Raw genomic sequence first — 20,187 nt, forward strand, 5'->3', positions numbered from 1 at the left:
TATAAATGAGTTAACTGAAGCCTAGAGAAGTGAACTGGCTTGCCCAAAGTCACCCAGCAGACAAGTGGCAGAGCCGTGATTAGAATCTATGACCTTCCGACTCCCAGGCCTATGCCCTATCCGGAGGCTTCATACACTTAGTGTGTTTCAGTAAATACAGTACCCTCTTTAGTTTCCCCCTAGATATGGGATCCCAGTTAAACCAAAGGGAAGAAAAAGGTAAGGCAGAGTGTTTTATTCCCCATTAATAATAATAATAATAATAATAGTATTTATTAAGTGCTTACTATGTGCCAAGCTCTGTTCTAAACACTGGGATAGATACAAGGTTATCAGGTTGTCCCATGTGGGGCTCACAGTTTTCATCCCCATTGACAGATGAGGTAACTGAGGCACAGAGAAGTGAAGTGACATCCAGAGTCACAGAGCTGACAAGTGGAGGAGCTGGGGTTCGAACCCCTGACCTCTGACTACAAGCCCGGGCTCTTTCGACTAAGCCACACTGCTGGTTGTTGTTTTATAATCCCTTAACCAAATAGACTGGTGCTTGTTTCCAAGACTGCTATTGGATAAGGTCTTATCATGTTTTCTGGGCTTGGGTCCAGCTGTAGTCTCACTGATAATGAATCAGGTGTTTTGGGAAGTATATCAACTCTTTCATGCTATAGGTGAAATGCTGCCTTAGGTTAATACAGAGTGGTGTAGGCACAGGGCAAAATATGACTCCTTGGTATGCTGAAATGTGGCATTTATTATTCAGGGAATAATAGACAACCCATGGCTTCATCTTGTGGTTTCTGAGTCTTCACATTTATATAAATGCAGGCACTGCTCTTAGAGTAGGTCTTTTTGAAATCTTCCAAATTCAGGACAGTTTTTCGCAGTTGAGCCAAGTTTTCCTCACATGGTCATGCTATCCAGCTATTCTTAAACCAGAAGAGATGTTTGTTCATATTCTTCCCTAAGCACTGTGAAGTTTAATTGACTATAAAACTGTCCAATCAGTCTGGTTCTTGAAAATTATTGCCGGTATTCCCTTTCTTTGGTTTGTCTTCATCCTTCAAAGTGCAGTTATTCATTCATTCATTCAATCATATTTATTGAGCGCTTACTGTGTGTAGAGCACTGTACTAAGCGCTTGGAATGTACAATTTGGCAACAGATAGAGACAATCCCTGCCCCACAATGGGCTCACAGTCTAAAAGGGGGAGACAGACAGCAAAATAAAACAAGTAGTAAGGCATCAATATCATCAAAATAGATAAAAAGATACCTCAGTTTCCTCATCTGTAAAATAAAAATAGTTATTTTTTAAGCTCTTTTTAATGTGTCAAGCACCGTGCTAAACTCTGGGGTTACAGGAGTATAACTAGATGTCACCCGTCGTACGGGAACGAGTTCGTTCAGGAATCAGTGTGGTGAGAGAGGGAGAGAGAGACCAGAACAGAAAGGCTGAGTTTTATACAAAATTTATTCCTTGAAGTGAATTGAATTATTTGATTATTTTGGATGTGGCAAATTGAATTATTTAATGGTATTAGAGCTTCCCTCTTGAGAAGAATATGCTTATGTGTTACTCGTGCGTGGCAAAAACACCGAAGTCCCACCTGGAAGGAATTCACTTATGGTATGTTGGTACGTGGTGAGGTGGTTAACTCCCACCCACAAGCACTTTCCACTTGGGAGGAATCCACTTATGCATTACACACCCATGGTGAAGCACCTGGCTCCCACCCATGAGCACTTCCCACTTGGGAGGAATTCACTTCTACCTTTCACAACCGTGGCAAAGCACCTAGCTTCCGGCCCCATGAGCGTTCAGTGAGATGGGACACTGACCCATCCCACGGCTCCTCGCTTGGTGTAGGCAGAGTGGGACTCTCATGCTCTGGGCAGAGGTGACCATAAGTCGGCTGCTGCAAGTCTCGATCTGCTGCCCAAAAGGTCAGAGGCCACAGGTATTTATCACCTGTGCTCCTAGGCAGGTCTTTTCAGCTTCTGGACTCAGTTTATCCAATCTCTGCTCTCCCCACTCCTCTATACCTAATTTGATTGGCAAGGGGACAAGGGACACCTTCTGTATTTCCAGCTTGGGCTGTCAATCTAGCAGTTTTGGTTATGGAGGCAGTATCTCATATGCACTTCCTAGTTCCGCCTGCCGGCTCAGGCAGTCACGAGAAAGCATTTGACCTTGAGATGGTGGGTAACCCCGGGTCACCTTGGGACACCAGATCAAAGTCCTTGTCCCCATGAGGTACACAGTCTGAGGGAAGGAGAAAAACTATTTTAACCCCATTTCAAAGATGAGGTAACTGAGGCACATAGAAGTTAAGTGGCTTACTTGTAGTCAAACTAAAGGCAAGGGGCAGAGCTGGGATTAAAATCCAGGTCCTCTGACTCCCAAGATGGTGTTCTCTCCACTAGGCAACACTGCTTCTCTCAAATACCTTCACACCCTCCTCCTTAAACTGTTATCCTCATGTGTGGATTGTGTCTGATCTGAGGTACTGTATTTATCGCAGTTCTTAGCATAGTATTTGACATAGTGAAAGCCTTTAGCAAGTTCCACAGTTCTTATTCTCCTAAACAGAGAGGTGATGTCCTTGAAGAACCTTTTATTAAAGCAAACACATGGCCTGGAAGTGTTCATGCTGCTTGCAACTGTTTCTTCTGACACCATATCAGGTTCTTTCTGCTTGTCTGCTGTGTGACCCTGGGCAAGTCCCTTGGGCCTGTGTGACCCTGGGCCTCAGTTACCTCATCTGTATCATGGGGATGAAGACTGAGCTACATGTGGGTCGGGGACTGTGTCCAACCTGATTTGTTTGGATCCAAAACAGTGCTCAGTACAGTGCCTGGTACATTGTAAGCGCTTAACAACTACCATCATCATCATCACCATCATCATCATCATCATCATCTATCCACTCGTGTGATTGGAAGAATGTTTTCTAATTCCACAACATAGTTTTCTCCAAAGTGCATAGTGGAAACCCACATTATGGGCAATGCAACTACTGGGCAGTAAAATTACCCCGTAACTAAAATCATGTGAAGAAGAAGCGGGACTCACCTGGAGTAAACAATGCATTCATATAGTGCTATAAGATATGATGAGGGATGAGGCTGTTTATAATTCCTCATTTTGGAAGCTTTAACAGAAAGCTTTTTACTATTTTTTAATGGTACTTAAGTACTTACTACTTGCCAGGCACTGTACTAAGCGTAGGGATAGATAAACGATAATCAGGTTGGACACAGTGATTTGGGCAAGCACTTCTGTTCTCTGTGCCTATGTTACTTCATCTGTAAAATGGGGATGAAGATTGTGAGCCTCATGTGAGACATGAACTGTGTCCAACCTGATTATTTTGCATCTGCCTCAGTGCTCAGTTCAGTGCCTGGCACATAGGGTTTATCAAATAATATTAAAAGGAAAAAATAAAGTTAAATCATATGTAGAGGTGGACTCAGTCCCCAGAGTTTACACAAGGAGAAGGATTTAATCTTCATTTTGCAGTAGAGGTAATGGAGGAACAGAAAAGTGACTTGCCAAGGATCACAGAGCAGACACAGGTGGCAGGGCTGGGATTAGATCCCAGGTCCTCTGATTCCCAGGCCTGTGCTCTTTCCATTTAGGCCACACTTACAGTGTTTCTGAAAGGCAGCTTAAAACTATTAGCGCCAGTTAAAAAAGAATAAATCTACAGGTTGTAAGCATCATAATCTTATAAAAATATCAAATTTGGGCATTTGGAATATGATTTTATGTAAGTCTTTCAATGAAAACTCTTGGGGGAAGAAAATAATTGAGCAAGAAAAAACAGGGTTTACTTAGAATTTACCAGACTGAATACTGTGGCCAGTCTGACTTCAACTGGGGAAGCATAAAAAGAACAGAGAGGATTCTAGAGGAGACCCAAAAGATGAATGAAAGGTTGGAAAATAGGCCAAAGGAATTAAGATCCTTCATTCCAGGAAAAAAAAGAATACAGGCTGAGATGGCATAATATCCATCCTCATGTATAAGAATAGCTTATACTCTAGATGGGCAACTGCAGTTCTTTATCACTATTCTTGACAGAATATAATGGTATGCTGGAAAAGGGATTTAGGCTGACTAGATAGAATAATTTCCCAAGGGTGAGGGTTGTTAACCATTGAAATTGATGGTGCTCATAGAATACATCCTTCTCAGGGTTTCCATTTGCAGATTGACATAAAATTCTCCTCTTTCTGGAATGTGTTTATGTACTTCTGCCTGAACACTGTGGGGTGGACAAAATAGCCTCTCAAGGATTTTTCCAATCTACATCCTAAACCCAGCCTGACATCCAAAGGCAAAGCAATGCACCAAAAAGTAACTCAAGGAAGGCTTTTTGATAGTGATCAAGTTCCTTTGAGTGCTGTGACTCTCTACTCTCCACCTGCCCTCGCTTGGTTAAATGGTTGGCAGCTGAACTTTTCACAGACACTTACCTACCAAAATTACAACGCTTCATGCCAGAGAGCTATTAACTGCCCTCATTTTATGAGAAACCTTTGCTTCTATAGCAGGATAAAACCTTCTTATGCTCAACGATCAATAGGAAGAATGTTAAGGTACTAACTACTTTTAATGCTAGAAAGCATTCCTATGTTACTCATTGCATTTCACCCTCTCCCCTCTTTTAAGTACTGAATAGCATTCCTTTGAAGAAGAAACCTTCAAAACATCTTTTGCCTCATGCTAAGTGGTAGTTTGTGTGATAATGTGCACTTGTTGAGTATTTTATTTTAATCATTTTAGAGTGTTCCCAAATACTAATTAATAAGGCTTCCCAAACACCCCAAGAGGTAGGTATTATGCCATTTACAGACAGATAATTGACTTCTGAGGTTTAGTGAATGTATCCCGTTTATATAATCAGTCAGTGAGAAATTCACCCATTGAATTTAAGCTCTAACCGACAGGGACAAGACTTGCTTGAAACTCGTTCTCCCTTAAACACAACCTAAGTCAGTGCACGACAAATCTTAAAGCAGTTTGATAACTAAGTTAATAATAATGATAGTATGTGTTAAGTGCTTACTAGGAGCCAAGCACTATTCTAAACACTGGGGTAGATACAAGGGAATCAGGTTGTCCTATGTGGGGCTTACAGTTTTAATCCCCATTTTACAGATGAGGTAACTGAGGCATAGAGAAGTCAAGCAACTTGCCCAAAGTCACATAGCTACTTCGTGGCGGAGCCGGGTTTAGAACCCACGACCTCTGACTCCCAAGCCTGGGTTATTTCCACTAAACCACACTGCTTTAAATTACAGAATCTGCACCGGATTTAACTTTTTTTTTTCTTTTAATGGTATTTGTTAAGCCCTATGTTCCAGGCACTGAACTGAACACTCGGGTAGATGCAAAGTAATCAGGTTGGACACAGTCCGTGTCCCATATGGAGGTCACAATCTTCATCCCCATCTTACAGATGAAGTAACTGAAGAACTGAAGTGACTTGCCCAAGATCATGCAGCAGACTCGTGGCAAAGCTGAGATTAGAACCCAGGTTCTTTGATGGCCCAGGATCTTCCCACTAGGCTGCACTGCTTCTTACCCTGCTTCTCTAATTTCTGGCTTCTTAGAGAGAGAAAATTATGAGGATTTACTCCTTTTATCTCAACTCAGGATGGTAGGACAGAAAAATAATAGAGGTCATGCGGATCTGTTTTCCCCCAAGTAAGATTGTTTTGTGATGGCTTGATAGTTCTGGAAATCTAGATGATTGGCATCTTTTCTCTTTAGAAAAGGAAATGTTGCAAAGTTTTGAAACATGAGGTTTTATGTTTCTGCTTTCTGAGTGGTGACTATCTTGTTGCAGTGAGACTGTAAAACTGAAAATCTCAAAATTTAGACCTAGAGAATTACAGTCTCTTAAACTGCTCTTCTAGGATCATTTTGAATTAGATAAATTCCTGCTCTTATTTACTGAGAATTTTCAATTTGTATACCCTGCGGTCTATCAGCAAGCTGAGGCCACATCAGGTGGAAACAGGGAAGCAACATGGTGTAATGGATAGGGCCTGGGTGTCAGAAGGTCATGGGTTCTAATCCCAGCTCTGCCACTTGTCTGTTGTCACCTTGGGTAAGTCATTTCACTTCTCTGGGCCTCAGTTCCCTCATCAGTAAAATGGGGATTCAGACTGTGAGCCCCACCTGGGACAACCTGATTGCCTTGTATCTACCCCAGTGCTTAGAACAGTGCCTGACATAGTAAGCGCTTAACAAACCCATAATTATTTTTATTAAAGGGACAACTTAAGCTCAGTGTGGGCAGGGAATGTCACTGTTTATTGTTGTATTGTACTTTCCCAAGCACTTAGTACAGTCCTCTGCACAATAAATACGATTGAATGAACTAAGGAGAGGGAACCTGTTTTGTTCACTCCACTCCACTTCTTGACTCGAGCAGCTCTTCTCTCCCTCCCCTGGGGGCAGATCGTCTTCCCAGTGGTGTGTCCATTCAGCTCCTGTAGCCTCCAGTAGGAATGATAATCATTATGCTATTTAAGCGCTTCTATGTGCCAAGCACTGTAATAAACATTGGGGTGAATACAAGATAATCAGGTCTCACATGGGAATGCACTCATTAAAAGAAGACTGTAAGGAAAACAGCTTATGTAGTTTTTACCTGAATGTAACACTGTCAATTTCATAGAAACTTTTATTTTCCCTGAACATGTGGTGACTTGCTTGCCTTGATAGGTTTTAACAAAATCTCAGCTACACTTGACTGTTTGCCGGATGCACAGCAGATCGTTAGTTCCTGAAGGAATTCACTTTTGTTCCTGAAAGCCCATTGTCAAATTCTCCCTTTTTCTCCTTTAGTTCCTGTGGCAGAGGAGGTCTGTTGGCATGCCCTTCTCTTCCGGTTTCATTCCTCCTCTGGGTCAATGCAGGATTTCTGGTTGGTAGCTGGAGTCAGGGGGGCCGCTGTAGTGACAGCAAGGTTTTCCACGAGGGAAGAAGGGCCGATAGCAGTGATTATAGCACAATAGGCTTTCAAGGGGAAAGGGAGACAACTGCTCTCCCCAGTTGTCTTCAAAGTTTTTAACAAAGTGCTTTGACCTACAACAGTCTTTCAGGCAAAACACACATCCACACATCCCACCCCCACCCCTGTTACACTACTGATGGTAAAATTCCTTCTGTGAGTAAAGATCAATTCATTACTAACAGTCTCCCTCCCAGCAGGGTCACTTAAAGCCTGCCTCTTGCTGCACCGTTGCAGTGTCTGGGGTGATTTTTGTTTCTTCTTCTTTGGCACGGTCTTCTTAGGATCTCAGCTGGTGATAAAATCATCGTTTCCCACTGCTAAATTCCAAGTTAATCTGCTTTCTTCTGCTGCCTTCCAACCCAGAGTGACTTTCTTTGCTCAGGCCATGTTGTTGGGGCGTTTGTGTCACTGAATCTTTAAAGGTCTTTTCTGCCTTCCCCGAGTAGTGTCTACATTTCAGCTTGGTGTTTGGTGAATATCGGAATATCTGGCTGTTCATTTCTCGCAGCAATCCTACCCAGTAAAGCTCTGATGGAATGACCATTCCTTCCAAACTGCCTGGAGGCACTCAATCAGTAGTGCTTACTGAGCATCTACTATGTGCAGGGCACTCTACTAAGTGGTTGTTAGGGTACCGTAGATGTAGGAGATATATGAAGCCTGCTCACGAGGAGTTTAGCCTCAAAAGAAGGAGACAGATGTGCAGTGAATTACAGATAGAAGCAGCAGTGTGGCTTAGTGGAAAGAGCATAGGTTGGGGAATCAGAAGGACCTGGGTTCTAATCCTGGCTCTGCCACTTTTCTGTCTTGTGACCTTGGGCAAGTCACTTAACTTCTCCGTGCCTCAGTTACCTCATCTGTCACATGGGGATTAAGACTGTGAACCCCACATGGGACAACATGATTACCTTGTATCCACCCCAGCGCTTAGAAAAGTACTTGGCACATAGTAAGTGCTTAACAAATACCATAGTTATTATTATATGTGAGGAAGACATTCTTAAATACCAACATAATAGATCTTGTCTTCCCAGATCTGATTGTTTGTGGTCCTGCCTCATCATCAGATGATGATGAATCTGGGGGCAAATTTTCAGATGATTATGTCCATGAGAAGTCTGTTGTAGGTCACGGTTTCTGGGAGACAAGGCAATAAAATTGTTGGAAACAGAGCAGCTGGCTAGAGATATAGCTGAAAGCTCTCTAGTGGTTGAGTGGTGATATGCCCTCGACCACATATCCTGGATCAGAAATATAATAATAATCCCCAAGATAATTTTATTTTAGTAACACACACTAGAGAGTGTTATTCAGTCTCTTGGTTTTTTTTTGTTGTTGTTTTGTTTTTTTAATGTGGGGATGGAACAGCATGGGGAATGATCCCATATAGCTAATGCTGAAAATACTTAAAATCCCAGAAGCGCTTAAAATCCCTCCACTGACAAATTGAATCTGATGGGCTGGGAATGATGCCATAGGGAAAGGCGGTGAGGGAAAAGGGACAATGGGGAAGTTTTGTTTAGAAGACAAACTTTCACCTTTTCTCCCTTCTTCCCACTCTGCTTCCCAGCTCTGCTTCCCAGTTCTCCTTCCCTTTGTTAGAGTCCAGTTGATTCCTGCCCTTCTTGCTCTCCTCCCTGCCCCAACCATATATCCCCAGATCCTATAGGACCTCTTTTGTATGTCCAGCTTTTGAGTCAGTGATAGATTCCAGGTAGCAGAATTGGGGCAGGGTAAATTGGATGAACCCCATCTAGTTTATACCCACCTAGGCTTTTGGAGCTGTGCTAGAAATCAGGCATTTTTGGTAGATCCAGATACCTCAGAGGAATAGAAGATTGAACACTATAATATCTTGGTAGATTTCTAATTTGGTTTGCCTTCTCATTTCTAAATGACGATAATGCCATTAAATAAACAAAAATGATCACTGTAGAGAGAACCAGGGACTGTAATATTGTCATATCTTTTTAAGCAAAACATGTTGGGCTTAATGTAAACTCTTTGTGGAGAGGAATTGCATCTATCAACTCCATTATATTGTACTCTCCCCCCTGCAGAGAAGCAGCTTGGCCTAGTGGAAAGAGCACAAGCCTGGGAGTAAGAGGACATGGGTTTTAATCCCGGCTTTGCCACTTGTCTGCTGGGTGACCCTGGGGAAAGTCATTCAACTTCTCTGTGCCTCAGTTACCTCATCTACAAAATGGGGATTAAGACTGTGAGCCTTATGTGGGACAGGGATTGTGTCCAATCCAGTAGCCGGCCCATAGTAAGCACTTTAAAAGTACCTTCAAAAAGGTTTAGTACAATGCTCTGCACAAAGTAAATGCAATCGGTTGACTGATTAATGTATCCAAGAATGCAGAAACCTAATAATTCTGCAGGGACTGTCTCTATCTGTTGCCGATTTGTACACTCCAAGCGCTTAGTACAGTGCTCTGCACATAGTAAGTGCTCAATAAATATTATTGAATGAATGAATAATTCTGGGGCCATTTCAGAGCTCTGTTCTGAAGAGTCTCACTAGTTTCAAAGAACCTTCATGATTCTGCAGACGTGGGGTTCTGAGCTTCTGAGGAGACAAAGGTGACCATGGTTCCCCTTTCTAGTCTCCAACTAATTGACCTTAGGAGTAGCCACAATGTATTTCATCTCCAGACTGCACACTCGTTCCCTGCCCACTCTGTTTGTATTGTACTCTCCCAAGCACATAGTACAGAGTCCTGCACATAGTAAGCACTCAATAAATACCATTGATTCATTCATTCGATCACATTTATTCATGTATATTAATGTCTGTCTCCCTCGCTGGAGTGTAAGCTCGTTGCGGGCAGGGATTATGTCTGTTTTTATATTGTACTCTCCCAAGTGCCTAGTACAGTGCTTTGCACACAGTAAAGCTCAATAAATACCATCGAATGAATGAATGTATTGAGCACTTCCTGAGTGCAAAGCACTGTACTAGGCACTTGGGAGAGTACAGTGTGACAACAGACAACAGACAACCGCCCACGATGATTGATTACCAATCCTCCTTCGAAGACTTGCCATAGTAGTTTAAAGGTGATGAACATAGCTAGTCATTCAGTGAGATGGCATGGTACAGAAGAGTTTCACAGTGCCAGTTTAGGGGTATTGCATAATGAGAATTTCCAGCTAAAAAGATTTCCCAAGTCTTTGTGGTTTTGCACAGCTTATGAGACTGTAAATACTGGCTAAATGGGCATTTTCTCCTGAGACAGAAACGTTTGATAGTCTTCAAACTTCATTTCCTTAGACTCAAACAGAATAATTTATTCTCTAGGTTTTTCTGTTAGAATTTGCATTCTTGGATGCCTCAATCAACCAATAGTATTTAGTGAGCACTTACTGTATGCAGAGCACTGTACTAAGCATGTTTCTTTTATGATATTTCTTAAGTGCTTCCTATGTGCTAGTGTTTAGTAGTTGCTGTGGGCACAGGAAGGAGTTGCATATTAGTGATCTCCAATCTTGGGCTTCCAGATTTTTCCCCACTTATGGGTCAGGCCCTGGTGGTCATTTGTATCCCTAGCTCCATCTTACACCTCTTGGGGGAAATTAGACCCGGAAGCCAGCGCCTGCCCTTGCAGTTCTTAGCAGGTTGCAGAGCTCCTATGGCTCTGAAGTCTCAACCATTAGGGAATGAGAGGATGAAGTGAAAGGGATATCTAAACAGGACTAATTGTTTAGGATTCTGGGAAAAGAAATCTAGTGGGTCCGTGGAGGGTGAGCCCATTTCATTCATTCATTCAATAGTATTTATTGAGTGCTTACTATGTGCAGAGCACTGTACTAAGCACTTGGAATGTACAATTCACCAATGGATAGAGACAATCCCTGCCCAGTGACAGGCTCACAGTCTAATTGGGGGAGACAGACGGCATTTGGGTTCTGTCTGTGATCAGAGGGACTGAGTTGAATCTCTCCTGGTAGATTGTAAACTCCTTGAGGATAAGAATCATGTTTACCAACCCTGTTATATTGAACTCTCCCAAACGCTTAGTACGCTGCTACTCACCGAGTAAGCTCTCAACAGATACCACTGATTGAAGCCATTGGTTCCATATTGGGTCTGAATAGATCCGGAGCCTTGAAAGGGGTTAAGCCCTGTCTGGAAGTAGAGGAGCTATTTATTCTTGCCACCCACCACCCCCTTGCCTGACTTCTTTCCCTGTCCTAAGTCTTCATGATGGGAACTTCCTGGTTCTCAGCACTCAGTACAGTCCTGGTAAATAGTAAGCGCTTAATGAATACGAGTATTATTATTATTTATCAGCATCACCCTGACCCAATGCATAAACCTTCTACCTATTAACCCAGGGAAGTCAGTTTTTGATTTTGTTGGGAAAAGAGAAGAGAGACGGGCCAACCATGTCTTAACCATAAGCACCAACTGTGTGCAGAGCACCCTAAGAAGCACTTGAGAGAGTAATGGTACTTGTTAAGCGCTTACTATGTGCCAAGCGCTACTAAGCGCTGGGGCAGAAACAAGTTGATCAGGTTGGACACAGTCGCTGTCCCACATGGGGCTCATACTCCAGCACTTAGAACAGTGCTTTGCACAGAGTAAGTGCTTAACAAATACCATCATTATTATTTACTTATTATCCGGATAGCAACATGGATGGGGCCTGCGACTCCATTCTTGGGTGATCATCATCAAATGATAAATCAATCTTTTAGAAACAATATATTCTAACTCATTTCTTTTTTCCCAAGTTACAAGTTTCTATATCAAAATTCAAATTTTTAGAACTTGCTAAATCTGAAATTGTAGCAAACCTCTCTAATGCTTAGAATAAATTAAATACACTCTGACACTTTTCCATGTCCAGTATTTTGATGGCACGGAATCAAACTTGAAAATAAAATTCCTGATGTTCAGTGACTGTCAGTAAACATAATTTGAATGCTCTCTACTATGCTTTTGAGGACAAAAGTGCAGTCTTTAAAAATTGTGCATAGTTGGGATATTCATAACTGAAATGTTATGTTCCAGTTAAAGAAATAGCATTCTATAAACAGAAAACCTTTGGAGAGTAATACAAGCGACCCTCTGTATTCTCATTACTTTCCAATCCTCCTGATCTCTGTGAAAGCGAAGGAGTCGCCAACAGGCTGGAGTGCCTATACTGAAGTCTTGATTTCTAGCATTAATGAAACTGGTGAAGAGAAAGAGAAGGTCCAGAAAGATCAGTCATGGGGTAGGGAAAGTGATTTAGAGTGAAAAAGACTTAGACCAGGGCTATCCCAGTGGGAGAGAAGCTTTCGGCTTCTTTGATGGGCCAGGGGGTCAGAGGACCTGGTTTCGAATCCTATCTCTGCATGTTCGATGTCTGACCCTGGGCGAAGTCACTTAACTTCTTTGTGCCTCCGTTTCACTTGTTAAATGGGGATTAAATGTCTGTTTTCCCTCCTATTTAGACTGTGAGCGCCACATTTGACGTGCACTGTGTCTGACATGATTACCTTATACCTAGCCCAGCAATTAGTAGCATGATTAGTCCAAAGTAAGCACTTAACAAATACCACTGTTATTATTATTAGAAGCACCATTTAAGAAAGGGGAAGAGTCTTGGTGCCAAGTGAAAATTTCCGAGGGCCGCAAGACTCCAAGAACAGTAACAGTAATGATAACTGTGGTATTAAGTGCTTACTGTACTGTACTAAGCGCTGGGGTAGATATGAGATAATTAGGTCCCACATGGGATCACAGTCTAAGTCAGAAGGAGAACAGCTATTGAATCCCCAGTTTGCAGGTGAGGGAATCGAGGCACTGAGAAGTTGTGACTTGCCCTAAGTCACGGTAGACAAGTGGTGGACCTGGGATTAGAACCCAGGTCCTCCGACTACCGGGCCCGTGCTCTTTTCACTAATCCACGCTGCTTCATTAGGTTCCTATCAACATTTTCCTTGTTTTAGTAACTTAGTTACGGGAGGTGGATAAACAGTCCTTGGACCCAGATCTTGCAGTCTCATGGCTACCCCATGTTCACAGGCTCTGGGTTTCTGCTGGCCCCTCACCCTAGGATGTCTCTGCCCGCAGTGACATGTGGGCAGAGGGCAGAAAGAGGCTGGCGCAGAGCTGTGGCTTATCTGCCCATGGGGGGAAACTGCCTGCCTTGGGAAAGGGAAGAGCCATCATTGTGCAAACCGATAAAATTCCCCGTGCTGATGGGCTCCAAGTAAAGGTATCTGGTGACCGTCTCCTTGCTTTCTCGGGACACACGAGGAGGTCAGTGCAAGAATGCAGAAAGCTCCGCAGGAGCCCACTGCTGCCTCAGCCTGCGGCCACTTCCCCTCGTTCCCAAATCACTAGAGCTAATCGTCCTCAGGAGAATGAAGTGTTTTAAGTACCTGCAAAAACTGCATTTCAGCCTATTTCCTTCTAATTCTTATGGCTATAGTTTGGATATTTAAACCTCCCATATCTACCTGTAGCTCCAGTTGAAAATAGCAATTGCATTATGGCATTTAAACTATTTAACCACATATATTAAACTTTTTTTTCCAGAGGCTGTAATTACAGCTTTGTAGTTAAGCATCCTCTAAAAAGCAATGATCTGGAGGTTCTTTGACAAGGGTTGCCGAGATTGCTGATAGTGTTTGACTTATTTTTTATCAAACTCTTACTCTGTGCCAAGCACCCTACCGAGTGCGCCGGGGTAGATATAATCAGATCAGAAACATCAGCTACAGCTCCTTCTCACGTGGTGCTCAAGGGTCTTATCAGGAGGGAGAACAGCTACTGAATCTCCACTTCTCGGATGAGGACCCTGAGGCATGGAGAAATGAAGTGGTTTGCCCAAGCTCATATAGCAAGCAAGTGGGAGAGTGGGCATTTGAACGCAGATCCTCTAACGACCAGGCCTGTGCATTTTCCGTTAGCCCAAGGTACTTGCCACAGCACTTAGTATAGTGCCAGCGCTTAGTACAGTGCCTGGCACATAGCAATCGCTGAACAAATACCATAATTATTCATATCTCAATGCAATCAGCGTCATCATCAATGGTATTTATTGAGCACTTACTGTGTGCAGAGCATTGTACCCCCAATAAAATGCCACTGAGTAACCTTGTTTCTTTGGACTGTTCCCCTGACCCTCTTAGGATGGTGATCCCAGTGTCCACTGCAAGTCCATAGTTATTTACTGTTCTCCAGACCAGCTATAACGAGGCTGAAGACCGGCCCTGGTCCACCAGCTAGGAGTTGGGGAATGCTTTTCCGAATGAGCCTGCCTTTCACTCTTTCGTTCAATTGCGTTAATTGAGGGCTTACTGTGTGCAAAGCACTGTACTAAGGGCTTGGGCGAGTACAGCAGAACCATAACGGGACACATTCCCTCCTCCCCCATGCCTCGTAGCCCTCAAACCAGTACTGGGATGAAATTGTAAATTTTCCTGAACATTATGCTACCCCGAGTACCTCAAGGGGGCATTAAAAACAAACAGTTCTTTAGCTTGTTCTTTTTGCCTCAAATAAGATCAGTTTTAATATATGAAAATTGCTTAGATTGTGCCCCCCGCATCCCGCACCATCCCTCACCACCAAGGGACAGGTAGCACTTTTATTCTAATTCCCACTGTATTTTCTCCCATCCCTTAGTACAATGCTCTGCCCACGGTAAGCATGCAATAAATATTTCTATTACGACTAATTGCTACTGTAAGTTTAAACGGTAGCTGCAGGATTCTTAAAGGCCTTATCAGAGTGGCCTCTTTTGTCTTCACTCACTTTCTCATAACTTGTGGAAACAGAGCAAGATAATGGGACTAGAAAGAAGCAGCAGGGCGGTAGTGGCTAGAGCCCAGGCCTGGGAGGCAGAACGTCCTGGGTTCTAATCCCAGCTCTGCCTCTTTCATCATCCGGTCGTATTTATTGAGCTCTTACTGTGTGCAGAGCACTGTACTTTGCACTTGGAAAGTACAATTCTGCAACAGATACAGTCCTTACTCAATAACGGGTTCACAGTCTAGAAGGGGGAGACAGGCAACAAAACAAGTAGACGGGCATCGGTAGCATCAAAATAGATAATTAGAATTACAGATATATACAGATCATTAATAAAATGAATAGAATAATAAATAGGTACAAATATACACAAGTGCTGCGGGGCGGGGAGAGGCCTAGATCCGAGGGAGGGAGTAGAGGCGATGGGAAGGTAAAGAGGAGCAGAGGAAAAGCTGTGGGACCTTGGGGAAGTCCCTTCACTTCCCTGGGCCTCGGTGACTTTGTCTGCGAAATGGGGATTGAGACAGTGAGCCCCACGTGGGACAACCTGAGAGCCTCGTAACTCCTCCAACACTTAGAACAGTGCTCCGCACATGCTCAGCTCTTAAGAAATATCGTCGTCATAATTAGAACTCATGATTTCTGACTCTCGAGCCCTTGTTCTTGCCACTGAGCCACTCTGTTTCTCTCGGCTGGGGGATGTGTGTGTGAGGGGTGGGAAGTAGCACGGCATAGTGTAGAGAGCATGGGTCTGGCAATCAGAAGGTGATCATGAGTTCTAATGCTGACTCCGCCCCTGGTCAGCCGTGTGGCCTTGGGCAAGTGACTTCAATTCTCCGAGCCTCAGTTCCCTCATCGGTAAAATGGGGGTGGAGCTCGGGAGCCCCACGTGGGACAGGGACTGCGTCCCACCCGATCCGCCGGGATCCATCCCGGCGCTTAGCATATGAAAGAGTGAAGTGCTTAAAAAATGATTCAGCGCTTAGAACAGTGCTGGGCACATAGTAAGCGCTTAACAAATGCGATGGTTACGTCCCGCTGGGGGATTACCGAACTGTAAGCGTTTAGTCCAGGGCGCTGCTCACAGTAAGAGCTGAATCGATGGGATGGAGTGAGTGGGTGAGTGGGTGGGTGGGTGGGCAGGGGAAGGCGGCGGCAGGGCCGGGACCACGCGGCCCCTTTAAGAGGAGGCGCCCCCCCCCCCCCCCCCCCCCCGCCGCGCAACTTTTCCTAACTTCGGCCGGCGGGGGCGGGGAGAAGGAGGAGGGGCGGAGAAGAGGGAAAAGGAGAAGAGGGAGAGAAGGGGGGAGAGAAGAGGGGGAGAAGAAAAGGGGGGAGAGAAGAGGGGGAGAAGAAAAGGGGGGAGAGAAGAGGGGAAGAAGGAGAAGGGGGAGAAGGAGAAAAGGGGGAGAAGAGGAGGGAGAGCAGGAGAAAAGGGGGAGAAGAGGAGGGAGAGGAGAAGAGGGGGAGAAGGAGAAAAGGGGGAGAAGAGGGAGAGCAGGAGAAGAAGAGGGGGAGGGGGAACCCGTCCCGTCCCGCCCCTCTGGGGTTTCCTCCTCCGACCGCTGCCCCCTCGCCCCGCCCCCACAGCTTCCTTCCTCGTCCCGTCCCGTCCCGTCCCCACCCCCCGCCCCGCTTCCTCCTCCTCCTCCCCTTTCCCCTCCTTCCCCCCCCCCCCGCTCCGGCGGCCGTTGGGGCGGGGCCGGGCCGGGTCGGGCCGCCCTCCCCTTTGCTCCCCTCCGCTCCCCTGCCCCGTCCCGCCCCGTCCCGCCCCGTCCCGTCCCGTCCGGTCCTGTCCGCCGTCCTTGCCTCCGGGCCGGAGCCATGGACTACCTGACCACGTTGACGGGCAAGAGCGGGCGGCTGCTGCGGGGCACGGCCGGGCGCCTTTGGGGGGGCGGCCCGGGGCCGGGGGGCCGCCAGGTGCGCTTCGAGGACTACCTGGAGGAGGCGGCCGACGGCCCCAACGCCCCCGCACCCCGCTCGCCCCCGCGCCCACCCGGTGAGACCCGCTCCCCGCCCCCCGCCCCCCGCCCTCCGCCCTCCGCCCTCCGCCCTCCGCCCAACGCTCTGCCCAGCTCAGCCCAGCCCTCCGGGCCGCCCCATCCCCTCTGCCCTCCCTGCCCCACCGCCAAACCAGCCCTTCCCTCCGCATCGTGGCATTTCTTAAGCGCCTCCTACGTGCTAAGCACTGCTCTAAGCGCCGGGGTACAGACGAGGGCATCGCTTTGGCCCACGTGGGACTCGGGGTCCTTAGCCCCGTTTTGCAGCGATTTTCCTAATGGGGTGGACATAACCTCGATTCTGTTGATCTACTTTTGTTCTGTTTTCTTTGGATGACTGTCTCCCCCGGTTAATACTAATAATAATGTTGGTATTTGTTAAGCGCTTCCTACGGGCCAAACACTGTTCTGAGCGCCGGAGTAGATAGAGAGTCATCGGTTTGGCCCACGTGGGTCTCAGAGACCTGCTCCCCCTTTGACAGTTATTTTCTTAACGGGGTGTACATAGCCGTGATTCTATTTATAGCGAGGATATTGATGCCAAACTACTTTTGTTCTGTTTTCTTTTGCTGACTGTCTCCCCCGGGTAATAATAATAATGTTGGTATTTGTTAAGCGCTTCCTATGTGCCAAACACTGTTCTAAGCGCCGGAGTAGATAGAGAGTCATCGGTTTGGCCCACGTGGGGTCTCAGAGTCCTTCTCCCCCTTTTACAGTTATTTTCTTAATGGGGTGTACATAGCCATGATTCTGTTGATCTCGAGGATATTGACGCCAGACTATTGTTTTGTTCTGTTTTCTTTTGCTGTCTGTCTCCTCCGGTTAATAATAATAATGTTCATATTTGTTAAGCGCTTCCTATGTGCCAAACCCTGTTCTAAGCGCCGGAGTAGATACAAGAGTCATCGGTTCGGCCCACGTGGGTCTCAGAGTCCTTCTCCCCGTTTTACAGTTATTTTCTTAATGGGGTGTAAATAGCTATGATTCTACTTATCTCGAGGATGTTGACGCCAGGCTACTTGTTTTGTTTTGCTGTCTGTCTCCCCCGATTAATGATAATAATGTTGGTATTTTCTTAAGAGCTTCCAATGTATCAAGCACTCTTCTAAGCCCCGGGGTAAATAACAAGGTCATCGGTTTGGCAGTCCTTATCCCCATTTTACACTTATTTTCATAATGGGGTGTAGATAGCCATGATTCTATTCATCTCGAGGATGTGGACGCCAGACCACTTTTGTTTTTGTTTTGCTGTCTCCCTCAGTAAATAATAATGTTGGTATTAAGCGCTTACTATGTGCAGAGCACTGTTCTAAGCGCTGGGGTAGATATAAGGTAATCAGGTTGTCCTACATGAGGCTCACAGTCTTCATCCCCATTTCTATAGATGAGGTCACTGAGGCCCAGAAAAGTTAAGTGACATGCCCACGGTCAGATCACCCAGCTGACAAGTGACAGAGCCAGGATTAGACTTTGAGCCCGTTGTTGGGCAGGGATGGCCTCTCTCTGTGGCCAAATTGTGCATTCCAAGCGCCCAGTCCAGTGCTCTGCACATTGGTTCTCAAAAAAGAAGATCAAATGAATGACTACAGATGAGGGAACTGAGGCACAGAGAATAGTAATCATAATAATGATAATTGTTAAGCACTTACAAGGTGCTGAAGACTGTTCTACGCGCTAGGGTAATTACAGGGGAATCAGTTTGTTCAAGGAGAGGCTCACAGTCCTTATCCCGGTTTAACAGATGAGGGAACTGAGGCCCAGAGAACAATAATAATAATGATGGTATTTGTTAAGCACTTGCTAGATGCAGAGCACTCTTCTACGCGCTGGGGTTGTTACAGGAGAATCAGGTTGTCCCACGTGGGTCTCATAGTCTTTATCCCCATTTTGCAGATGAGGGAACTGAGGCACAGAGAAGTTAAGTGACTTGCCCAAAGTCACAAAGCTGACAGCTGTGGAGGCGGGATTAGAACCCACTTCCTCTGACTCCCTAGACCGGGCTCTTGCCACCAAGCCACATATCTTCTCTAAGTGAAGTGGCTTGCCCAAGATCACACAGCAGACAAGCGACGGAGCAGGATTAGAACCCAAGTCCTCTGACTCCCAAGTCCCAGCTCTTGGCACTAAGCCATGCAAGGGCCACGCTGCTTCAGTACCTCTCAACTGTGTTTACTGTCATACATTTTAAACTTATCAGGGTAGGGCTCCCCTTGATGCCCTGCTCCGGACAAGATTTTATTCTGCTGCATTCTGTGTATGTGTGGCACAAGTAAAGAGAGGATAAACCACAAACCCTCCACAACGTGTCTGGGTTTTTTAAAATTTGTGGACCTACCTTGCTGCGCCTCCTTAAAGCATCAAATAGGGCCACTGGGTGAGATAGGGACAGGATCGTGTTTGATGATCTCGTATCTTACCCTGGTGTGACACGGTGCTTTGGCACCTAGAAGCCTCCAGGAAGTATCATAGTTTTACACGTGCATGCTTGTGTATGTGTACATAGTTAAATTGTTTTGTGGTTTGTTTTTTGTCTGTCAGTCATAAAATATTCAAAAACATAGTCTTAAGTGGTGGAAACATTCATTCACTCAATCTTATTTACTGAGCGCTTACTGTGTGCATATTTCCAACAAAGAGGGGAGATAATAGTAATTGTGTTTGTTAAGCACTTACTGTGTGCCAAACACTGTTCTAAACCCCGGGATAATTACAAGGTAATCAAGTTGGACACAGCCCCGGCCCACGGGGGAGCTCAGTCTTAATCCCCATTTTACAGATGAGGTAATGAGGCCCCGGGAAGTTTCAGACCTGGCAGTGCACAGGGTGGTGGTTGCACAGCCACAGCAGTGACCCTGGAACTGAATTACCAACTATTTCTGCTCAAACTGGGGACCGTTTTCCATGGGCATCGATTTAGGAAATTGTCCCGAAGATGTTCAAGCCGAACTTGCAGCCCCGCCAGTCCCAAGACCCTCAGGAAACCTGAGAGTTTCCAGAGAGGGCCCAAGAGACTCCAAATAGTGGATTTTTTTTCTAGCCTGTACACTCTTTAAAGGCCATCCCCGCACTTGAAATGATTAGTGGTCACCTATGCTCACTTCAGATGTAGGCCCCAGACTTAACCCTACGGCTCCTTTGCTCAAAATAGGGCACTGCAGGGGCTCTCTGATCCCAGTCTAGTTGTGTTTGCATCCTTCCAGCCTCAGTGACTTGGAACCTGCAGGCCAGGCCCAGCCCACTGACTGAGGTATTTGCAAAGTGCTCACCAAGTGCCAAGCACTGTGCTTATAATATAATAATGATAACTATAGAAAGTGCTAACTATGTGCCAAGCACTATTCTAAACACTGGGGTAGATACAAGGTAATCAGGTTCCAACCTGATTAGTCCCTGTCCCACA

The 20,187-nt window shown here is 45.4% G+C and overlaps 1 protein-coding gene across 13 annotated transcripts in view; it reads left to right on the forward strand.

The window, feature by feature from the left end:
• OXR1 (oxidation resistance 1) overlaps positions 1-20,187 on the forward strand; it is a 341,306-nt gene that overhangs the window by 232,657 nt on the left and 88,462 nt on the right. For 2 of the 13 annotated variants that reach the window (XM_029062166.2, XM_029062167.2), the window contains exon 1: positions 16,565-16,786. The exons of 9 other annotated variants lie outside the window; for them this stretch is intronic. In XM_029062166.2, the coding sequence (XP_028917999.1) occupies positions 16,609-16,786 (178 nt within the window). In that variant the 5' untranslated portion in view covers positions 16,565-16,608. Of the gene's footprint in view, positions 1-15,772; positions 15,841-16,564; positions 16,787-20,187 lie in introns of those variants that run through there. 2 more of the 13 variants (XM_029062169.2, XM_039911839.1) reach the window with 2 other exon arrangements.

Source organism: Ornithorhynchus anatinus, chromosome 4, assembly GCF_004115215.2.
Source record: "Ornithorhynchus anatinus isolate Pmale09 chromosome 4, mOrnAna1.pri.v4, whole genome shotgun sequence".
Classification (NCBI taxonomy): Eukaryota; Metazoa; Chordata; class Mammalia; order Monotremata; family Ornithorhynchidae; genus Ornithorhynchus; species Ornithorhynchus anatinus.